This window comes from Mastacembelus armatus, chromosome 8 (genome assembly GCF_900324485.2).
Source record: "Mastacembelus armatus chromosome 8, fMasArm1.2, whole genome shotgun sequence".
Lineage (NCBI taxonomy): Eukaryota > Metazoa > Chordata > Actinopteri > Synbranchiformes > Mastacembelidae > Mastacembelus > Mastacembelus armatus.
In genome coordinates this window covers 16,456,245-16,480,520 of record NC_046640.1, presented here as the reverse complement: position 1 = coordinate 16,480,520, position 24,276 = coordinate 16,456,245, and the positions used below count along the sequence as shown (strand labels likewise).

Below are 24,276 nucleotides of genomic sequence, written 5' to 3'. Positions count from 1 at the left end.
TTAAAATATTTTATCCTTTTTTTTTAAATAAATTGGAAAAAATGTGCAGATGAACTGATAAGTTGGAGGTATACAAATATCTAAAATGCCTTAATTTTTTCAAGCAAAAGGTTTTATTGATCCACAATGATCAGAATCATAACATTCTGTGACATCACTGAACACAACAGCAATGTTTGATATTTTCATCACTGTGCAAAGGAACAACACAACTTTGTGAAAACAAAGGGCATGTCTTGTCAGACAAGTAATGGCACGACGACATTTTTTTTCTATTGTCAACTGATGCAACAAATGTGGTGGCTCGCTATGAAGGAATGTTTTATTTTAAAGGCACTTTCTGCCTCATACACTTTGCCGACACACATATACGAACACAAAATATGTCAAATAAAAGTCACCTGCAAAGCAGCCAGTTGACTTGGCAGATTACAAATTTGCTGTTCTGTTCATTGTTATTCCTTTTTAATATATACAGTACAGTAAATACAGCAAATCAATAAATAATTTAAAATAAAACAAATATTCCTAAGCTGACAGCATTAAATTATATGGCTAATATCCGGCATGTCATTTGTTCAAACAAAACAAAAAGTGGGTATATTCCCCACTCTTTTCACATACATATATGTTTATGTGTCACTGTTCATGAAAGGGCTTCAGCTCTTCCTGTTGCCTCCTCAGAACAAAATTAAAAGAAAAAAAAAAAAAAAAAAAATCACTCCCTGCAATGAATTTCCAACTACAAACATCCAAACTTCAGCTGCACATTGCTGGAGTGGCATCAATTGGAACACAGGATAATTAACCAAATTGCTTATTTGCTTACCTCGCACAGTGTCCTTCAAACTGGTTTTATAGATTGCTTTGGCAAGAAAAAAAACATGAAGTTATTACTTTTGCACATGAAAAGAAGTTGAAGCATGTTGCACAGAAGCGCACGTTGTCAGTGAATGAGCTATTCCTTGTACAGTCAGGGAGCTGCATTCCTATTTATACATTCATCGAACCTAGGAAATGTTTAGCTGCTCTGTCTGCAGATATATATTAATTCACCCTCTGAAGTCAGTATTGGCACTAATCCCTACCACATAGTTAAAAGCACACAGGCTGTATGTCTTTATAGTGTCCGTAGCGGATGTAACTGACCTGTCAACTTCGTTGGACACAGTGCCATTGATCTGTTTGCATATACGTGCCAGGCAGCTGGCACCGGCAGCAGTGTGGATGGGTGATATATGAGTTTTGATGTCCCTGTGAAAGGTGTACTAATAGATGTAGGGGCTTTCAGCAAAATCATCTTCAAATCATTTTTTAGGATTCTTCCCTCACTCAGACATACACACTTATCAAGTTTCTTGTATAGTTATAGCAACAGTAAAGGCTCGATCTGAAATGTCTCACAAGAAATTAACAATTATGTTTGGTGCAGCTGTACATCACAGGTATTATGGTTCTTCTGGTTGAATCAGATGGCTATTTGTTCGAGAGTCCAAACATGCCCCATAATTTGTATTTCATCAGAGAATGAATCATAACGTTTGATGTCACACAAATAAAAGTGTGTGATTGGATGATAATCTATGAGTCACTATTCTTTTCCATTCTCCTGCTTTTAGTGGCCAGAAATGATTACGAGCTCATCAGCACATCATGTTCTGTGAGTGCACTTCATCAGTGGCAGCAGACATGGGCAACAATGGGACTGGGATATGGGTAAACATATTGGAGAGTTGGCCCATTTCTGCAGTTTCTAAAGGGGATGGGGTCTCGTCATATTGCCAAGGTGAAAAAATGTCTGTCAGTTTATACTTTGACCAGCAGTCTTCACATCAGTGACCTCAGACTCCTCGGGTTCTGGGTCCTTCAAGGCATCATTTGTCATAGTAACATAGTTGGCATTTGAACGTGTGTCCATTGCAGAGTGCATAATGGGTAGCCATATGTCATCCATGTTTGGCATCACAAATATTTTCTGTGAGAGGAAACAAGAAAAGTAAAAAGCAAAGTAACTTCAGTGAAACAATAGGAGGAAGAGGACACTGTAATATGCCTATTCAAAGGCTATTGTGAGGACATACTGGAGCTAACTACTGCCTGTAATTTAAAACATGGAAAACAGTGGCATGAGAATTTGGATCTGAAATATATCATCCCCCCCTTCATCCAAATCTGCACTGTTATGTCTGGAAACCAGTGTGGCTTGAGTTTGGCATTGCTGAAAGCCAGATGTGTACACTCACTCACAACAGTATGCGCTCCAGCACTGTATTTTGCTAGAGGCATTGTTGAAGGGAGTAGTACATAATAATAACCATCAGAGTCAAACTGAGAAAAATGTGGATGTGTGGTCGACCTGACAGAGGCACTTTGATGCAGCGGTTTGCAGAGCAGTTATCTAGAAGCAGGCATATCATTACTTTAGCTATATATGGGGGGTGGGACAGGCACAGGCACCCTGCTGTGAAGTGCATGTAAGTAGGAAGCTATAAATGAATCCAAAAGTCCTCTTTTATAGCCTAGTTTGTCAGTCTAAAGCAACTGGGGAGACATTCCCTTTGTCATTGTGTGAACTTTCAGTCTCACTCAGGGCAACCTGAAGTTTCCAAACCATTCCTACCAACTATATTAGCAATGCAAATAGATTGTATTTATGACTAAACATCAACCTGCATAGCTTTGTGTTTTTTTTCTGTGTATACCTGAAACTCTTGATCCAGTTTCTTCTCAATCCAATCAGTCACATGAACAAGAGTGACCTCCCTCTCACCCAGTTTAGGCCGTGCTTTCAGCTCCAGGTGGGGCGGACTACGGAAACCATACCTGAAAGTCAAGAGAAAACGTCCACAGTAAAAATTGATGTAATTCCATACTATCCTTATTCAATTCATTGATAGCCACTGCTGTACATGCTGTAGATGGTAATATTCTTACTAAGATATGAATCTTAATGAATCTTGTTAAGCACATAATGTGTATTAAAGCATCTTTCATTTAACTTTAATGAGAACACATACCTTTGTGCCCTCATTTTCTTAAATGTTAAGTATATTTAGTTCACTGGTGATTAAACAATTTTATCATGTCCTTGAATTCTTTCATTGGCTGAACTTGCCCAGCAGAGGGTGCAGTGACATATTGTCAAACCAGGATCCCTATACATACACAGATTTTATCCTACAGTCTTCAATGTACTCTTCCCTAGAAGTGAACATACCATATCCTGTCCGTTGGGGGAGGTGGGATGTTAACAGCGAGCGTCCCACGACACTCTTGCACCTCCACGGTGAGCAGCAAGGGAGTGTTGGACACCTCCTCCATCTTTTTCTTAATGAATTCTGTCTCTGTGGCTTTCTGGAAGTACTTCGACTTGGCTATCTTGTCCACAAAGCGCATGATCTTACTGGGCCTGTGGCCTCCCACATAGCTACGTGAGGAGAGGATGGAAACGGAAGAGGAGGGGAGGCAATGAGTGAGTCAGGTTCATAATTTATTCATAACAGCATCGCTTGCTACTCAGCACCCACAATGGAGAACCAGGTGTTACATTAAATAAGCAGTAAGCCTTCAAACATGTGGGCCTAGGTGGGTGGATAGGTGGGTGGATGGACTGGAAGGGCAGTACATTCTACTTCAAAACCTCAGTGTCAATCTCTTCAAGCCCATTTTCAATTCAAATATGTGCTGATGTTGAAAAGAGACATTTGCTGACCCTTCGCCTCCGGGCAGAATAGGTTTGTCACTGAGGAGTTCTGGAGGATCCTCCTCATCTGATGATCCAGCACTAGACGATTCTTCATCACTGTCAGCCAGACAGTATGTCCGTGGCCTGGGCCTGTTAAACACATATAAAGACACGTTTATTATTACAAAGCCACACTTAATGGCTTTGGGCAGAAGCATTAACAATGTAAACTAATTCCTACTAAATGTATCCCTACTGGTCTAAATCACAGGAAATTAATCTCCACTGATTCACTCAAGAACATAAAATATAATCCAGAGCAAAATGCATTGTTCAGCGACAGGCATCTGTGGGCATCTATTCGCAGACTCACCAGGCATTGGACAAATCCACAGTGGTAAGCGTCCAGAGAGAGGATTAGTATATGAAGAGAAGGAGGAAGAGCCAACAGAAAAAGGGGAGGAATTGTGAAAAAAACAGATGTGACATCTAATATAGCTCTAAAAGAAAATCTACCCAATTAACATCCAGCTCAGAGCTGTTTTGTTTATTGAAAATAGTAAATCAAACATTTTAATTTAGGCCTGTCACTGAGAATATACAGTAATACAGACACTGAGGAGTAAGGACAAGCTGTGAAGGATTACTGTCAAAAATCTGTAAGGCATTTAAAAAAATCTGACACTGTTTCATAATCTTCATTATAAACTTAAAAGAATTGTTGAGTGTAACTGAAAGCCTCACCATTCTTTCCCATGCTCCCCGAGCCCCTCGCCTTCCTTCCCTAGACGGGCTAGGTTCATCTTGGTCTCTAATGTCATGAGGAAGGAGCCCATGTAGGAAACCTCCAGATCAAACCAAAGACCTGGACCAAAAATAAGAAAGAAACACATACACATGCAGAAATAATGACAAAATCATGCATGTTTCATATCTCCAACATCCTAAGCAGCACAAACAACAAGCTTTTTCTGTGCATAAACATGAATTTCCTTCCTAGTGAGTAATTACTGAAAAACACCTGCAAAGCTGCCAGGAAGAAGACCTATTCTCTAATAAACATTGAAAAGGTCAGCTAGGCCAGCAGTGCCGTTTTATTGGCTGACTTTATCAAGCTACTTCCTGTTTACGCATCACAGTTCTCAGGAAGCCACGGGAGATTTCTTCAGATTTCGACACCCCTGCTGTTTTGTAAATGAATTCTAACCTCAATCACTAATAATTCTTGGTTATTATTTATCTGCTTTATTCCTTCTTCCTATTCATGTTCCAGAAATGCTCATTGATTTGTATGTATGTGGCAATAGTGGAAAAATGGAGTGAAGCATTAAGTCAGATGATGTTTGACAGTTCTCACTGTCTAGAACAAGACACACAGGAGGGTGAGACGATCTGGAGAATTCATTTTGGAGGGGTCAGCAGAGCTCTACCAATTACATAAAGAATTACCATCAAATCACCATGGCTGACGTTTTTTGTTAAAGGGCTTGTCTGATAGATGGGCGGTGATATAATTTGGCAATGATATTCATATTTCATAATGATATCAAGGAAATATCAACATATGAAATGAAGTATCTAAGCAGTTATTCAACAAGGTTGACAGAGCAGTGGTTCTAGAGATGCTGGAGATACCCATCCCTCAGGACTAATTATTTGCTGGGATCAACTGATAATGCTGAGTTATATATATGTGTGTATAGACAGAACACATTAATGAGCAGGGCAGGTTCAGCCCTGGAAATATAGCGAAGAGGAGAAGAAGAGGAGAATGACTCAGGACTCCTAGGCCCTAAAACTAAAATAGCAATAGGTATAACCTTGTCAACATTCTTGGATCTATAAAATGAAAGTAGATTGAACAATCTTAAAAAATCTTAAAAACTGGATATCAGAACAATATAAATATGGCAACCGGCTTAATGCATCCATGGCAATTTAGCAAACAAATGAATCACACCTTCCACGACCTGTTCCCTCGTTTTCCTTCTAAAACTCCTCTTCCTTCATTCTCTCCCCAATCCAGTCGCAGTAGGAATTAATATGCCTCACATCTCTGTAAAGCTAGCCTGTTCTCTGAGTAATGGATGAGGGAGACCCAAGATGTGAAGTTTAATTACTGTAAACTAATGCATGCGAAGGGGCCTAGGCTCCAGAGGAGAGAGGAAAAGAGAGCTGGGGAGGTTATTCCAGAGAGAGGAGGTGCAAAGCTTGGGCAAAAATGAGATTTGCTAGAAAAGGTAAAATAAGGAAATGAATAGAGTTGAAGGCAAAGGAAAGTGAGAGCATGCCTGACTACTGTGACAGAGCAGGAAGAGGGAGAAGTGATGATAGTCTAGGTTACAATGAAGGATGGAGGAGCGTGAATGAACTAGAAGACGAGTGATGGCTGAAAAATGCTAAAACTCTATTGATGCAGACCACCCTGTGAAAAGCATGACATACAAGAGTAGTTTCTGTTCTTACCTTGATGGTCCACCGAGGGTTTGGAGGCATGGAGGATCTTAGGGATAGAGAAGCCCATGTCTAGCTCTGTCAAAGTCAGCTCGTTCATAACATATGGCAGCTGAAACACAGAAGGCCATTAAAGAAATTCAGACTTAGAAACAAGTTTGAACAGTTGTGAGTACAGAGACATAAAATTATGTCTTGTCACACTGGAACAATGAAGAGGATTCCTCTGATTTGTTATAATGTATATGTATATATGTATGTATATACCCTAATTTTACTGAGCTTCATTTGGATCTTTTTAGACACAACATTGGCCCAGTACTTCTCTCCCAGAAAATCCCAGAATATTCTTCCCAGAAAAGCATTGACCCATGCCTCTGGCTCCATGGTTTCTTCTGAACTTCTGCGTAACTGAAGGAGACACATAAAGCTACTGTCATTTTCTTGACATACAATTTGTTTAGAACAGGAACAAAAACAGGCTATATGAAACTTGGGTTCACTGTAGGTTTTGTCCATTTTCCCTGGCTGGATTAACCTGTGGCCATAGTACTTACTATTTGCTGTTAGGCACCTTTTGATCTAGATGACACACATCCTATTCTTACCAAAAGGACCACAAAATTAAAGGTAAAGGTAAAGTAAAAACTAAAAGCCTTTCATGTCTCTGCCTTATACCTTTCTTGTAGTTTTGGGGCTGCTCTCAGGGCTGTGCCCAGGGCTGTCAATAGCAGTTGGGCTTCTCTGTAGTGCATGGGGGTTGACGTATTTTGCCATATAGACATTATAGTCCAACAGCATCTTTTGCTTCATTCCAACTGTAGAGCCACAGGACAAAGCAGAGAATGTCTCTCTGTGACGAGACTGGGAGAGCTCCTCCAGACTTCCCCGGCTGCTACTCCTGCTGTCAGCCTCTAGGCCTCCGCCAGACTGGGTGCTGCTGCTGCGGCTGTGGGAGGGCAAGAAGGCTAAAAGTGGAAGGGGTGGAGGTGATGGACAGGATGAGAGGAGTAAGGAGAGATTAATGTGATACAACTATGCATCAACAACATTTTAGTGATTCCAATCAATGCATCATATTCAATATATATAATGCAAACTCAGCAGTTTGTGTTGAGTTAGCATCTGTTCTATATTCATTCCTCACAACATACTGCAACACTAAATCTGCATGCTTTACACTGTATCACATACTACACCCTCTTTGTAGAAAGAGGATGACATAGTCATTTTTAATGTCTTATGTGTATCCATATAACAGCTTGATATTTAAGTAATCTTCCAGTAATCCTGTTCACCCTGCACTGCTTCTATCACTCAGCATACACAGTACTAGTGTTTCCCTTTGAATTGGGCTTTATACGTGCAGGCTTATACCCCAGAGTGGAGAGCAATGCCATAATATGCTGCTTCTCTTTGCATGTAATCCTGCTGACCCATTCACACACACCCATTCACTGACTTGAGGGGATTGGCAGTCCCTAAGCTGGGGTTTATGCACAAATCTGATGTCTGTGCAGTTATGCTCTCAAGAAAATGGCAGTTCTGACTATGGGGAGGGATGTGTGTCTGTACAAATGCAGCATGTGTCTGGACAGATAAATCCATATAATGCACATGAACTCCATGCACCTTGGAGTGTGATACTGTATGTAACTCAGTCTGAAACTCACCACTCTTGCAGATGCCAGGTAAATTTCCACCTCTCCCATCTGACTTCATTCGGGATGCTAGTAGAAATCTCCGGAACCACTCTTCCTTTTCCCGACCAGTCCTCCCAAACAGGTAGATTGTCAGATCCCCTCCTCCAGAAAATGGTCTTTTGGTTTCCTCTGCTGATCCTGATACGTCTGGTTTGTCACCCTTGTCTGTTCGTTCTTTCTCAGCCAGCCCTGGCAATTTCTCCTCCCCAGGTTCAGGTCTCTCTCCCTGAGCTTTGGACATAAAGTCCTCCTGCTTGGCCAGCTCAATGCAAATGGGATACTTCTTGTTCCAAACTCTCTTCCTAGCCAGACTCTGGGGCATCAGGTAAATCTATGCAGAAAATACACATAATTCACATGATCAGTCTCATGAAGATGATGATGTTAAAGTAGTTTGTTGTTGTAAAATGCCAATATTGAAAATAAGACAAAGGTGAACTGAAAAGATGAACTGAAAAGATTTTTTTTCTGAAAAACAAAAAAATGTAGGTAACCAACACATTAGAAAAACATAATGACAGGAAAAATATCTTCTTTCTGCCCTGCCTTCATATTTAAAAATCCAGTCAGCACAATATATACAAGACACACAGCTGTGTGTACAGAGTCAGTGACCTGCAATATTCACTCCATGTTTACATACAGCATGTCAGTCTGAAAATGAATAGCTTTGTCAATGACCTATTAGCAAGCATGCACTCAGGCAAAGGCAAATATGAGGGGACATGTGCTTGATGTCACTACCAGTAAAATCATAGTCAAATACACAAAAGCACAGAGAAGCCAACAGAGACATACATACTTAACATATTATAATGCCCCTACTTCTTTGCTTCTTCCTCATACACAAGGTCAAATTTCAAAACCATGGTGACATTTCAGCATGTGTCTTTGATTTTGCATGATCAACATACACCAAGAAGCACACACACCTTGCTGTCAGCCAGGTCATAGATCTTCTGGCTGATGTAGGTGACTTCAGGTTTAGGCTCGTTGTGTGTGGCACGGCGGGAGATGTTCCGGTTGGGCTTGGACAGACGCAAGACGGAGCCCTCTAGACGGACGTAAACAGAGTGGGTCAGGGTGGCGTGGTACATCTCTGGGTCGTAACTGTAGATCTCATTCATCCAGCCCTGAGAGAAGTGGGGTGGGGAGAAGGGGGATTACATTGATATTGACCCAGAATCTACTGTCACACCACACACACACATAGGATTTAGCACAAAAGAATTGCATTGTTTTTATTGTTGATTATATTTAATGTTTTCGTAGAAAGTCCATTTGCCTTTAATACAACAATTTTGTCTACCCACTGTTCAACAAACAGAGTATTTTCTCAAATTCTGCTATAATTAATTTAAAATCTAAAGTCTCTTTAAGAGTGCCAGTCCGATATAACATTTCTCATCCATATTAGATTTCATATAAAAGACAAAGTGGTGCAGTGGAGGAAAGTTTATCCATGACCATGTATCACAGTCTGTACAATGGCAGAGCTCCTCTTTAGGAACAGCGGTGGCCTCTAACCATAATGTTCTCCTGTGCAACAGCGTGGAACCCACAAAGGTGCACGCACACACAAACACACACAAGAACAGAAGCTTACATAACTCCCTCAAACTGCTAAACCCTTGTTTTCTCCAGGAGTTCATGCAGTACCAAGTGAGGTTTACTGAGGTTTTACTGTGCTGTTGTCATTCTGATCTATTTGGTTTAAAAGAAATTGTAGCTGTCACTGAAGAAACAAGTGTAATATAACACTGGTATGTTGCTATTGGTCCCCATGTGGCTGTATAGTTTACTTATCATCTAAACTCCTACCATCTCATTTCCTTGTTAATTCAACTGGAACAACAGGAGATTTTCAAAACACCCAATAAAAACTTCAATATCTTTGAGAAAAAGTCTACAATAAACTATGGAAAACATTTTGAAGGTATGTGGCAATATGGCATGTTGTCATTTGTCTCACCTTAAATATTCCTGGTTCTTTAATATCCAACTGAGGTACATTCCAGTGCTCTATCCTTCGCGTCCCTCCTCTTGTCCCTGACGCAGAGCGTCGAGGGGAGGACAGCCAAAGGACCAGCAAGGCCAACATGAATCCAGCTACTATCCCATGCACCACTGCGCATACAGAGGGTGGCACAGGAACAACCAAATACCAGTACACCAACTGTGTTAAGAAGATGAGTCCAACCACAGGCACAGTCTTCTCCTCTTCCTCCTCCAGTTTCTCCTCTTCCTCTGTATCAAGTTCACTACACAAGCCAGTGGTACTGACATGGGGCCGCCGGGATCCAGAGCGGTCCCCATCTGGTGTCTCTGTATCAGTACACAACTCAAAGTCTTCACTGTATAATTCACAAAAGTCTTCATCCTCTTGTCGAGCTACCAGGGCTGACATTGAGCAGCGGCCTAGCGTGAGAGAAGGAGACTTGTGGAAACTGGATGACGAGGCCTGGGAAGGAGCAGGGCCTGGAGCCACTGAAGGGAAGGGGAAAAAAACAGAGTCAGGGGCCTTGCCTGTGGGGGTTTCTTCATCTTCTTCCCCTTCTGCTCCGTCCTCTTCTTTGATGCTGTAGCTGCTACCTTCTGCGTGTCCATTTACCGCTGTCACTCCACTGAGCTCTGATGCACTGGCGGACAGTGATTTTGCACGATGAGTGCCACTTCCAATAGCTCCCACAGTAGATTCATCACCCATGATCTTACTAAAAAGCTGTAGAGGGTCTGACATCACTTCTGACAGGCGCCGCTTGGTGTCTTCTATCTTGGCTTCCACCTCTTGGACCTTAAAGAAAGACCTACCATCTGGGGACATGATGGGGGAAGAAGGGGCTGTTTTGGAGTCTCCACCTGCTTGAGTGACAATGATGGGGCTGGAGGATAAGCGAGGCTGAGAGAACTGCTTGAAGAGCTGCATGTTGCGAGGTGGAGGTCGATGCGATGACTGTGTGTGTTGCTGCTGTTGATTAAGATGATGAGAAGGCCCTTCCTGATGTTCGGCCTTTGAGGTGTCCGTGGACAAAGACTTGACAAAAGATTTCATTAAGTGCCTGTGGCGTGCAGGGGGTGGTGCGACAGTGGCAGGTGCAGGTGCGGATTCTCGAGACGCAACCTCATTGGACAAAGACCTGACCAGGCTGAGAAATGGCTTAGAGGATGACAGTGCTACAGACCTGCAAGGGGAGGAGGAGCCGGCGCTTATAGAAGGAGGAGCTGCGGGTTTGTCAGTGGACCAGGAGGAGCTGGAAGGTGGGGAGGAGTTTAGGTGAGAGTGGGTGGTTGTAAAAGTCATGCCTGTAGAAGGTGTTTGTGAATGAGGGTCTGAGGGTTGCACAGACAGGATGGCCGATGAAACAGGGAGCACAGCAGGTCCAGTGGATGCCTCCAGACCTGTGGATTCAAATAGCAACTCCTCTTTTGCCTCCAAGCCTGTGGTGATAGACTGGTCATCAACACCTGAAACTTCTTGACCTTGAAGCACTCTGGCAACATCCAGCTCAGATTTATCTCCAGCAGGTACCCCATAAAGCTCCTCTTCTTCATCATCCTCCTCCTTCCCCAGAGCAGAGAAATGGATGGTGATGGTGTCACGGGAGAGGGAGCGCTGCACCTGCAGTTTAGGACCTGGGGCGTGACGAGGGGGAGGAGTGTCAGCATTCTGGCCACTTCCCCTGCCGCTGCTGCCCTGACTGCTCATCACCACCCTGCACAGGGCACACTGCCTGTGAGACAGACAGAGACAGAAACATTACACTGTTAATAACAACAGAAAGAATAAATCCTTAGTATGAAAGATCAGTGTTAGGAAGGATACATTAGACACAGAGAAAATGTAGTGCATGCACGTACACACACAGCACATAGGATAGAAGAGAACAGCATCACAGCCCTCTTTTTCCAACACAAGAAGACTGGACAGGTACGTCCATGCTCCCAGATCCATTAGCCTTCATTATGCAATAGTGTAGCTGACGGACTAAGTCACTCTAAGGTCTGGCCTTTCCTTGTCTTTTCCACAGACGGTCACGCACCCAATCACTCACTCACATCCACTATGACAACATGATTAATGGTTTACTTGAGAACATGGAAGCCTTGAGAAGACGTTGGGCCATCTACATTGCAGCTGTTAACTCCATCCTCTGCAGGAGGCAGCTGACTACATACTGTGAGGTGGTGAAAGAGAAAGGCTGCTATTATAACTGGTCAGTGATTAGAAAATCATTATTATTGGGTGATAATAAGATTACTGATTATATAACATATCATCATCTTATACCATTGATAGAGCGTTCACAAATAGGGGCTTATTTTCACATGCAGAAGATACAGCTTTAACATTCAGCCAGAGTTTAATTAGCAGATATAAGGTTCGACATCCATACATTTCATTCTGCCACACTTTTGGTCTCTATCAACTCTGCTCTATTCACCTGCTACTCACTAACATTGTTCTCCAGCTGAATCAGTTTATCAGAGGAGCTTTTGAGAGCAGTGAGGCTGAGCCAAGACAGTTGTGGACTACAAAACAAAAATGGAGCTGAATGATGCAAAGAACAGTATGTGGACATGAAGGTAACTTGGTATCCTGACGATAAACCTTACATAAGTACACAAAAAGAATTACTGTAGCTTTAAGTTGCTGTGGTGAATATAGTTTGAGAACTTGTGTGCACTAATAATAGCATAGCATAATAAGCACAGAGATACTGACCATTTGTGTCTGTGTTTAATTTGTTGCATGTGATATTCAGATATTATGTTTTACCAGACTGTCAAAAAGATAAACATATACATAAATATAATAATCCCTCCTTCATGCACAAAAGCCTAACAACATGCAGGCCATAATCACACAACAAAGTATCTGTTCAGCTCCAACGATCACAGCAACAAGATGCTCATTGTACAGTCAAAACCAGACTCCTCCATCATCAATGAGGCCTCATGTTGTTATTCTGCCTGATAATTCTTCCACATCTCATAGAGTCTGCCAAACTCGTTTAGCACACAAACATCCTGTTTGCACACTCAGTGTTCTTAGCTTGTCTGTCTTATTTTGAGTGTCTGCATTTCTGGAGAAAAACAAAACAAAACAAAAACAAACAAAAAAATTACTTTCACCAATTGGCACTGTATCTCCAGAGACTGTACAAAACTGTACAAAAAGAAGAAAGATGCAGAGCCAAAGGGGTCTGTAGTGGCTGCAGACAACCTTTTCAGAAATGTGCTTTTAAAGTTGAATTCACCTAAAGACAGCAGAATAGCAAGGACGGCAAGAGAAATGGGGAGGGTGACAGAGGTGAGAGAAAGTGATGCAGAGGAGAGAGGAGGGAGGAGACAAATGAGTGTGGAGAAGGAGCCATAGAGAGGGAACTAGTTGTCATCAGAGCTTGAAGGACAAATTAAAACATAGTGGAGGTTGACAGGGTGAGCAGAGAAAGATGGTTCCAATTTTCTTTTCATGGAGTCAGGTTATAAGAAGATGCTGCCAAAAGACAGAAGAGATGCAGCATCATACATGACTTATCCCAATTAATAAATCTGTAGAGCTGCAATGATTTGTCAATTTAATTTTAAAAAAAGCAAAAAACCTGCAACAATTTTAATAACCAATTAACCTGTGAAATCTTTCTTTCACCAAATCAGTTGTGAATATAATCAGCTAAAGTTAGCATGAGAGAAGAGGAAAGGGAGGTTAAAAGCAGGAAGATTTTAAATAATAAGATTATAATGATGAGAGGAAAGTAACACAGGGAAAGAGCAGAGAAAATGCACAGAAAACTGTACAGTCCTACATTAATGGATGAATTTCCTCATCCACAGTCTAAAATTCCTTCCACATATTACGCCACACCCCAACATCCTGCCTCCGCTTGAAATGCCATTAAAATTTACTTGTGTCCTTGTAACTGGACACAGAAGGAGAAAACATTAGGAGTGGTGAAGAGGAGGGTGGTGCAGAGTGGGCACTGAAAGAGACATGGAGACTATTCACAACAGTTGAATGCTGCCTTTAGAATATTACGTCTTTCGTCTTCTAGCTTAATGAACCACTGAAAACTACCAATTTACTTAAATTAGCAGCCAAAAGTAGCCTACTTCTTTTTGGGGGAGCGTTTTTGCCTTTATTCTCAGTGGATCATAGAGAGGTAAAAAGGAAGCAGGAGGACAGAGGCAGAGAGAGGGGGAAGACCTGCAGCACTCGTTGAAGGTTGATGTGTAGATGATTCTGGACTGTCACACACCCTGACACATATCATGTCCTGAGGTGGCATGTGGAGTGAGAGGGGCGAGTGTAATATGTGTGTTCCTTATTACTGAAGAATCATTGTCTTTACAGCAGAGTGACACAACACCAGGGAGCAGGGCACATTTTCAAATTTAGATGTTCCAGATGTTCGAAGGGTTTGACATTTGTCAAATAGGTTTATTCTCATTTTGGTGATTAGATGAGAGGGTTAAAGCCAACACTTGCATGGAAATGGAAAAATAAATCAAGGTACATTGACTCCTATGTCAGATCTTAATGTAATTTTATACATTAAGATCTGTCTGTATTTGAGAGGAACGACAATGACTCAACAGTAACTTCAACAGCCTTGCACAACAGATGATGTGGGATGAGTGAACCATCGTTACAAAAGGATTATTTGCATCATGATGTATTTCATGTAGATGTAGCAGATTTTTACTTGCATTTGTTTAACTGTAATCTTCACAAGTTTATCAACTGCAGCCTTCACTTATCTGTGCCAGAACCTTGTCAGTGTTCCTGTACATCCTTGACATCCATGGCACTGGTTGAAAATCCAAAACTACTGAACACTTCTCCTTAAGTAATATCAGACTGATGTGATCGGATGCATCAGCAGGTATCAAGGACACACTTGACATGACCTCATCTGAAGGTTGTTAAGAAATGAAGAAATGAAGGCTGGCGTCAGGACCATGGTTAGCTGATGACTGTGTGAAAAATGGTTCAGGAGGAAAACGGAAAGCAAGTCAAGAAAGAAACAAGTCAGCCAGGCTTTAAAAGGGGAGGGTGACAGCTGGAAGATAGATCAGATGAGACACAGAGATTGGAGATGAACACAGGATGCACAGAGAAAGAGAGGCTGACGGAGCAGTCAATTGTCACTAACAGCCGCAAGACACACATATACATACAAGCTTGAGTTCTCTCACTAACAAGTGCGCACACACGTATACAGAAGAAATTAGCTCCTTAGTCACATGATATATATAACTGCCTGGATGGGTAGGATGCAAGCACAAACTGAGGACAGGAGGAGTCCGGTAATGAGCAGGGAGCACCTAAAACAAATAGATATAGGTGGTTTTGTCCTCCAGCACACTACAGGCCACAGGTAGTCACATAACAGCAGAGAGCAAGTAAACACATCACATGCCTTTTATTTCTCTCTAGAGAACACAGGTCCCAGTCATCACCAGCACCCAGGTTACAACACAAAATATACTGTACACATAGAAGTAGATACGGCACATGTATGTAAGGAAATGACTGGAAATATGGGGAGAAATTAGAGGAATGTAAGATTTTCTCTGGCTGTGTCTCAGAGACATGACAAGAAAATAGACAAGACACACTTGAAAAAGTTTTACTTATCACTGTGAGCTAGAAAACTCTGACCTGAGTCTGACAATGAGGCAGCATGAGATGGCAACACACACAGCAGGTCTTAAAATAGATCTATGGGGCCGTCAGCCCTGTAACACCGACCTGGCCACTTAAAGTCCTCACTGGTGGACAGGCAGATGGAGGAATAAAGAGATGTGCATGGAGAAAAGAAAGTCACAGGAAAAGACAAGAGTCTCAAGGGCAATAATTGACTTTCTAGGAAAAGATGGAAAAGTAACATGAGCAACTGTTCTTTCCAAAGCTGTATCTGTTTTTGACCGATACCACAAGGTGACATAACTGGACAACTTCTTTCATTACTGATCTGCCAATTATTTTTTGTAATACTCATTTAGTTTATAAAATGTTATAAATTTGTGAAAAATAGACAACACTTTTCCAGAGCCCAAGATGTTATCATACCCCAGAATCATTTTTCACCAATGTAATGTGAAACAAAATTTATAAGTGGGCAATTTTTCCTCAAGACTTTATTAAAAATCCTGTCAGTGGACTATACATCACATTAGTCAAACCCAGCTGAAGCACACCTTTTTATTGTTAGCAAAAATCAACACTGAAACAGAGCTCTATTGTTGACCGTCTTTGGCCTTTCATAAGAATGATTAATATAAAATGCAGCAACACAGTCCCAGTTTCCAGACTGTTTTGTTGTAGCTGTTTCAGAAGGGAATCTCCATCATACTGACAGCGAGCAACACTGACTGTCTGATGCTCAATATCTGATGTGTCAACATGCCTCTCAGAACAATATATTTGTGCAACAGGCCAATAATATAGACCAATAATATATCAACACACACGCACAGCAACACACATGCACTCACACTTTCAAATGCACACATTAAAAACACTCTGTACACATAGTACAACACAATCCTGCTCGAGGACAGTCTGAGGAGCAGCATCACAGGAAACACTAGCGGTTTGATGGTGAGTATGACACCTCTGAATCATGTAGCCCTGTCGAAAGGAAAAGACGGAGACTGAATAAAACTATGAAAAAAAACAAAACAACAACAACCAGGGAGATAAAAAACACTTACAGCTGTGCTGGATCAAACCAGTTCTCATTCTCTCATTCTCTCATTCTCTCATTCTCTCTCTCTCTCTCTCTCTCTCTCTCTCTCTCTCTCTCTCTCTCTCTCTCTCTCTCTCTCTCTCTCTCTCTCTCTCTCTCTCTCTCTCTCTCTCTCTCTCTCTCTCTCTGTAACCCAGAATCCAAACATCAAACCTTGCTATGCAGATGATGGAATGGTTGCCATGCCAACAGTGAAGCTTTCATCTTGTTCTGTACTTATTCCTGCATCCTTTTGTTTGACAGGGCAGCTCCTGCATCACGGTATAACCTTGGTTTCCTAGCAGCCTATGGATGGTTTATTAAAATAAAACTCCCAATGAACATTTCTCAGTGAGAGTTTGTGTTTGTGTGTGTGTCTGCACGTATGTGTGTGTAGGATGTGTACATGTTTAAGCACAAGAAGAACCCTCAGATCTCAGAATGTTTTTCAGATGGAGGGAAATCAGACAGAAATATGTGCTTGTACATCACTGAACTTTTTCGGGGAAAACCTAAAAGATGAAGGAGCACCCAATCAATTAATATCCTCTAATGATGGCTGTCAACATCAATACACTTAATACTGACAGTAACAGCAGCCAACTTCAGTCTTCTCTCTGAACATCACAATATAAACGTGCTCATTTTCAATAATACTTGTTTGCACAATTAACCCCATACAGGCTTAATGCACTTCAATAAATAATGGATTTGAATCAGATATCGATGTCTGGAGCTGTCTAACCTGATTTGACAGTTTAAAGATCAAAAGGTGGATAAATGCACAATCCCAACCAAACACACACCAACACACAAAGCATTAAACATATTAAGCCATTTATAATCTGTATAAAAGCTGCTTGACAGCCTGCAAACAGCCAGAAGGTTTGGTATTAATCATAATCCACGCAATTACATGATGAAGAGATGGATGCATGGAGGGAGACGGGAGGAGAAACAAAGAGAAAAACATCAACTGTGTATTTAGAGACAAACATTATTATTAAAAATGTTATGTATTTATCTATTCTAAATACCACAAATTGTTGGCCCATGTACCCTTTCAGTGGTACAGGTTTGCAGACTTGAGTGAGTGGGAATACAGTAATTGTTGCTAGGGTGGCTAATAAGAAAAAATAAAAGACAATCTTAAATAAAATATCTGACATTAGTATTTTCAGATTACTGTGTAAAGATGCTGCAAGCCCTCAAGGTAAGAAATTCTTTGTGCCCATTTGAGCTTTTATGCTGTATTTACCCCAGTGCTTTTCCTGCTAGACTGCAGCATCAGTACTGCCTGCCAGCCCGACATTATTAGAAGATTCTAGGTCACTGAAAGCAACTCAAAATATTTGAACACCTCCATGTTTGACAGTGATGTATCACACAATAGAGCCATCAGCACAGAAACTGAGCAGAATTAGTATATTAGTTGCATGGAATAACAAAGGATGTGCTTCTAACGGCAGTTCTGCATGTGGAAACATATAATTTTTGCTATATCTAACTCTATGTCTTTGATCACACAGTGACAGAAGTAATACCAAAACCTGCAATACTCTTGTGAAGTGTGAGCAGCGGAAAAGCTCCTTTTCTCCATCTGAAGTCAAAACAGCCATGAATCTGATAATAGCACCTCAGGTGATTTGAGATAAGGCTAAATAAAGAATCTTCCCCTGTAATATGAAAAACTCTTATTTTCTATAAAATTTGAATAGACTCAACAGCATATAGCTGAATACTAATTGAATGGGTGGGTGTAGAGTGAGCAGAGGGCCAATCCAAGCTCTAACTAGAAGTCTCAAGTGTCACATTCTGAGTAGGCCCATAAGATAAGCGGCATTATCTCAGCATGGATCATATCTGAATCCTCTGTAGTACAAACAGGCTAACAGATATTGGATGACTGCAACTGCCTGATAGCAGTCATGTTTAAAGTATAAGGCTGGTGTTACTCGATCAAAAAAGCCCCTTGAAAGACTGAAATCAGCCTGTCTCCCAGTGTTTCCCAATGCTTTCAGACCTTCACTTAATACATGTTTGGTGCTCTAGCAAGATACGGTTATGGGGCACTGACTCAAAATAAATTACAACAGAAAAACAGAGGTTTTGACCACATAGCCTTTTTAGTGCAATCAATTCATTGTCAGTTTTGGTCTTTAGATGGGAATTATCAACAATGAAAAATACAGAATATCACTACAGTGGTCCTATTTGATAAAGAACTGAATGTGTGTATCTCTTAAACCTAAACTGCTCTGCATTCATCTCATACATACTACATAACTGGCCTGCATGCTGAGTGCAGTCTGTACATCCCGAGTGTGTATTCTGTGTGTATAGATGAAATCTCTCCGTGTTATCTAGTAAACAATGACTTCCTCCTCTCTAACGTCGACTTCCTGCCTGGCAAGATAACCACAATATAGCGAAGCACCACCCACTGCTCTCTCCTTCTTTAGGAGAGCACAGACAGATGTATCTTCTGGTGAATGACATATTTTTCCTGCTGCTGTCAATCATTCCTTACAGAATAGCTCAGCTGTGGAGTTAATATGTTCCTTGCCAGTGTGTTGTTATTAAATTCATATCGTGGTGAATAGCTGGTCACTGAATCAATGGGCCTTATTCTGTTGCTTCAACAGAGTAGGCTTTCCAAAAAAAGGGTTGCAGACAGGGCAACATGAAGCCCATAGTCAAGTTCTTCCACACAAAACTCTAACTTCTTTGTGCATTGGAGGCATTGTTGTGTTGAACAGGAAAGGGAACTCCCCAAATTGATGCCAGAAGGTTTGAAGTACACTACAGTATAAAACAGTTTTCTAAGCAGAATCTAAGGAACCAAGTTTAAATGATGAAAAGCAACCCCAGACAGAAGTTACATAAAAATATCTCCAGTCCTGCCAGGCCTGTGGGTCCTAACACTAGGTGCCCTACCCATCATCTTATCATGTTTCAGACTTCATTCTTACCTGGTTTCAGCCTTTGAATAAAGGGAATATTAGATTCAGTTGCTAAGAACTAATAACATCTGTCTAACACAAAATTAGGAGATAAAAGTGCTGTGAGGTACTATCTACAGCAACATCTGCAAATTCATGTTGATATTTCTAAGCAGAAGTTGAGAGCAATTCGCTAAACACACAAACAAAACTTTACTTCTCAAATCCGTAGCTGCTACAGTTGTACAGCTCCTACTTGAGTCAAGCAGGAACAACACACACTGTAAATCCTATTCTCTACATAGTTTAGTTCAGCTATTCCTCCACAACTCTTCTCTTTAAACAATTCAGTCTGCACAGCTATTATGAGATTCAATATACGGTGTGCGCTTCAACAAAACAAAGCAGTATAAAAATACTCGCTGATACTCGCTACCCTTTTACTCTAATCTGGCTCAAGTAGATAAACTTATGATTACATCATACATGTATGATATACAACTCTGGTTGCTGGGTTTTTTTTTTTTTTTACCTAAATGACCTTATGAACCATGTGGTTGTTTTAAAGCTGTAAAAGCCAAAGTGGTTCTGGGAATCTGGGCTTACCAGACACCTTCATGCTAAATTTATTTTAACTTTGAAGAAAATGTGAACTGAAACTGAACCTAAAGGTTCACAATGTGCAGCACACACACGTAAATACAGACTAATGGTTTTAACCTAGACATATCCATTTACCCAGTTTCAGACACGGGCTGTTTATTTTGCTTCAAATTGTATTTTTGGCTTTTCTGTGGCGATTCAGTGTTACAGAATGAGGACTTTGTGACAGACTGTGCCATCAAGCCCCTTTTATCCACAAACAATGGCTTACTCAGATGGTTCAGCTGCCACTGTTTGCTTTTATTCTCACAGCAATTTGCCTAATTAAGCTTAAGAAAGAATATTCTCTTTAGACTTGCTGACACAAACCCTGTCTGGTTACAAGCACACCTCAGTGCTGGACTCAGAGGCAGGTTAAAAAACAGACACAAATGTGAGAATGTGTACAAACACACCATCTTTGCATTCGCACTGAGCCATATATGTGTGTGTGTATATGTGGAATGGCAAAAAAAGATGTTAATGAGGTTTGAGACTGAGTAAGAGATGTCAAGATGAAGGAGACACAAAAATGAGGGAGGGAACAGTTATTCAAGGCCATGGATCGATTCCAGCACCACTCATACAACACACGCACACGCGCGCGCGCACACGCACACGCACGCACACACACACACACACACACACACACAAGGAGAAGTCATCCCACCTTGAGATTTTAGAGGCATTCAATCTCCTCCTGCAACACAGCCTGCACTGACACACACAGCAGAGCCACGGATCATGGTGCTGACATGCCTGGAAAAACACGCAGAGAGAAATTTGTTTAATGAGAAACATGAGGACGTTACAGAATCAAAACATCTCACTGCTACTCAACACATCTTGACAAATGCCATCTCCTTCCACATCTCAGTTGCTTTCCTGCAGATGATGTTTACAGCTGTAACTATTTGTTGATCATCAGGTGTTTTGGGCTGTTGGTGCTGATGCCAAAGTCATTCATTAAGAAAATACACAACATTAACTGGCATGTTTTGCATGAAACTTGGTGTTTAGAAGAAGCTAATTCAGCTTCAGTAAGACAGACATAAGGCCAGACAGACATCAGAAAACAAAACATATCACTCATCTCATCAATCTAAGTTGTGGATATAATGTGAAGGTTTGGATAAAGTCATGATGCAGCTCCAACCAGTTCCCATGAGGACACTGGGCAGACACTCCTACTGTGAGCTATATGCCAAAGAGGCATAACTGGTGTCATTGGTTGACACAGAGATGAAAGTGGGAATCATCAGTGTCTTGTATGATTGTGATGCTGTGGCCTCCTACTAAACAAAGAACCAGAAGGAGAACATAGGACTGAGTAACCCCTGTTCACTTCAGCTGCCCACCTCAGTTTCACATGGCAGTTGTGTATTACATCCAGACACAGCTGTAGCTGACACCATGAGGTTTGTCATAAACATAGAAACAGCCACAGCGATGAGCGTTACCAGGGATGAACAGCACAGTAGGTTATTTATGTGGCTCTAATAATAAAATGGTCTGAAATGTTTAAAGCTACGACTCATCCGCCCTTTTTGTCCTCATCGCTTTAGCTCCACAGACCAAACAGCTGACACTCAGAGCAAACCGACCAAAATGCAAAACCAAAAGCTCCATCTATCTTACCCTGGTTATCGCATCTTCATCTGAAGGCCACTGGTTCCCTCCACATCCAGGCTCAGACTCTGCGTAATGAGAAGAGGGTCCCTGCGTGGAGCGCTTTTATCTGCAGCCCGGAGTGGAAGGAGCGCGGCGGGCTGCCGAGGGCTGGCTGGCTGGCCAGCTGGCCTGAGCGCCCAGCGAAGAGTCCAGACAGCGACGGGGATCAAATCCGATCCCCCACCTTTTACGCCACAAACACACGAGCTCTGTGCGTGTAGTGTTTTGGTGAATGGGAGATGCTTAGAGCCACACCCCCTCCTCACCATTTAAATTCTATTTACAACCAAAGAAGCATCCCATCTCCGGCAGTCTGGCGATTCATATTTTATTGTGTTGCAGCAGGAGAGTGTGAGTTGCGTCATGGCGCTGCAGTCTGCCTATAAGACGCGGACTGCCCTCCACAAACTGCGTTAACGACCCAGTCTCCCGTTAAGGGCGACAGCTGAGCGACCGCACAAAGGATCAGCAGGTCAAAGCGCAGCTACATAAAAACCCTTCAGACTGTTTTATAGATAACGCTAATTATTTTTCATACAGCTACAACAAGCAGGTACCACTGGATCAGCTCCACCAGGTGCTCGGTGTTTCTGCTACATCCGAGCAAATTTCAGCTTGTCTCGTTTGTAGGTTTGCTTGGACAGGCCGCCACCTACCGGCCTGAGGTATCCGCGTCAGCTGGAATCGGCCACGTGAGTCTCAGAGTAGGCGTCTCTTTGCTCAGCCACTTCCTGTTTCAGCCCGCATCACCTGCAAACTCTAAAATACACATCACGATCTACACATGTTGAGCGATGCATCAGAGAAGAGTCAGAAATATGAGAGGCTGCTGTGCACACTCATCTAGTGGACAGGTTTAATGCTGACTGACTGTTTGTTATTCCACCTTAAGACCTACAGAGGTTTGTAAAGTGCTGATGTTTAATTCACAGTTCAAAGTTTGTTTAATGACTGTCAAACTCAAAAGTACCGGACGCCTTTTCTTCACTGTGTCTCCATCAATGCTCCATTTGGTGTTATTGTCTTCCTGGAACACCAGGGGCAGCATGAAGGTGGTTTAGCAGCACCACCTTCTGGTCACATCTAAGCACTTCAGGCCAGTTAGATAGCCCACATGTTTTAAATGTGACATTAAAACTGAGTATCAACACACTCTTAAGGAAGAGCAGCAGATAGTAAATGTGAGAGACTTTTTGTGTTTTTTTATGAGCAATATGAGCAGAATGTTGAAAGTGATGCTGAAAAAAAAGACAGCAGGTCAGCAATGTGGTGAAGGCAGCATGTTGTGAACCTGCTAATAGATACATCTTTTGTTAAACAGTGCTGTCTCAAATTTGTTGTCGACGAGATGTAACTCGAATAAAAAGCAAACTGGCTCGATTATCGTTTCTATAACAGGGGTTTGTCCTTTTGTAAGGTTTCAGTAGCTCCCTCCACCTTAAAAAAGTTATTTAACAGTATGATTCACATCAAAGCGCTCAGGGGCCCTGCTGTGAAACTCAAAGGCCATCTCCACAGACGCTCTAATAACCATCCTTTTATGAAGTTCATAAAACCCACTCCTCACTAGACCACTGTGTGGATGGTGGGTGAAGCTAATAGCTGGAAAAGTAGCACAGACCGCCACCTCACTTTGAACTGAACCATATGCAGATTGAACAGAGGGGAGAGGAAGGGGGGGGGGCCATATGTATGGTTCAGTGTGTCTTTGAAAGGAGAAAGACCAAATTGCGTTGTGTATGTGTGTGTGTCTATTTGTGTGTCCTCATCCTTATCCTGTCACAGCAGGGGTGAGACATGAAAGACTTTGGTAATTGCAAAGTCCTCAGTTCTGCCTAAACAGCATAATAGACGACAACCTCATCAGAACACAGTCGAGGTCCAGATTCATCCCTCATGTGCATTGATGCTCTGCTGCACGTTCACACATACACATGTGCACACACATCTGGGGCAGCTGACCAATCAATAGTCTTCACTGTGTAAAAATACACAGGTGTACAAGGCATTTTGTCTTTACCTCACAGGACCTTCTTTGTTCTACATAACCTTTATATCTAAATGAACATATATTAAAAAAAGGAAGTGTCAGTGTGTTTGAGCAGGGAGGTTATGCTAAAAAGGGTAGAGGGTGGTGGGTTGCCACCTTTCATGTTACTTCTCCTCCGTTCAGCTTTATAACGAATGTCAGAGCTGATAACAAAGCCTCATTTGCATATCATCATCCCCATCTCTCGACCTTCTGATCAGGTGTACTTGGAAGCACGGCTGTGTTCTTTCAAAAAGAGAAAGAGATAGCGAGCAAGAGAGGAAAAAAACTTGTTCACTTTGAAAGCTGTTTGAAGTTCTCTGCCAGAGTTCAAATAACACTGTAACATGTGCATGGCATTGAGTGGCTGATTTGTATTAAAAAGAAGAAAGGCGAAGGGATGGAGGGATGAAAGGAG

The 24,276-nt window shown here is 41.8% G+C and overlaps 1 protein-coding gene across 1 annotated transcript; it reads right to left on the bottom strand.

Annotated features, from left to right (window-relative positions):
- Nucleotides 1-110: 110 nt before the first annotated feature.
- Nucleotides 111-22,414, bottom strand: LOC113141158 (testis-expressed protein 2-like). The gene is made up of 13 exons (XM_026325398.2): nt 21,797-22,414; nt 20,829-20,917; nt 9,815-11,573; nt 8,775-8,975; nt 7,813-8,173; nt 6,818-7,107; nt 6,407-6,550; nt 6,152-6,251; nt 4,430-4,550; nt 3,713-3,835; nt 3,218-3,427; nt 2,703-2,823; nt 111-1,975 (listed from the first exon to the last, which is right to left on the bottom strand). The coding sequence occupies exons 3-13, from the start codon at nt 11,546-11,548 to the stop codon at nt 1,802-1,804; spliced, it is 3,579 nt and encodes a 1,192-aa protein (XP_026181183.1). The 5' UTR covers nt 11,549-11,573; nt 20,829-20,917; nt 21,797-22,414; the 3' UTR covers nt 111-1,801.
- Nucleotides 22,415-24,276: the final 1,862 nt, after the last annotated feature.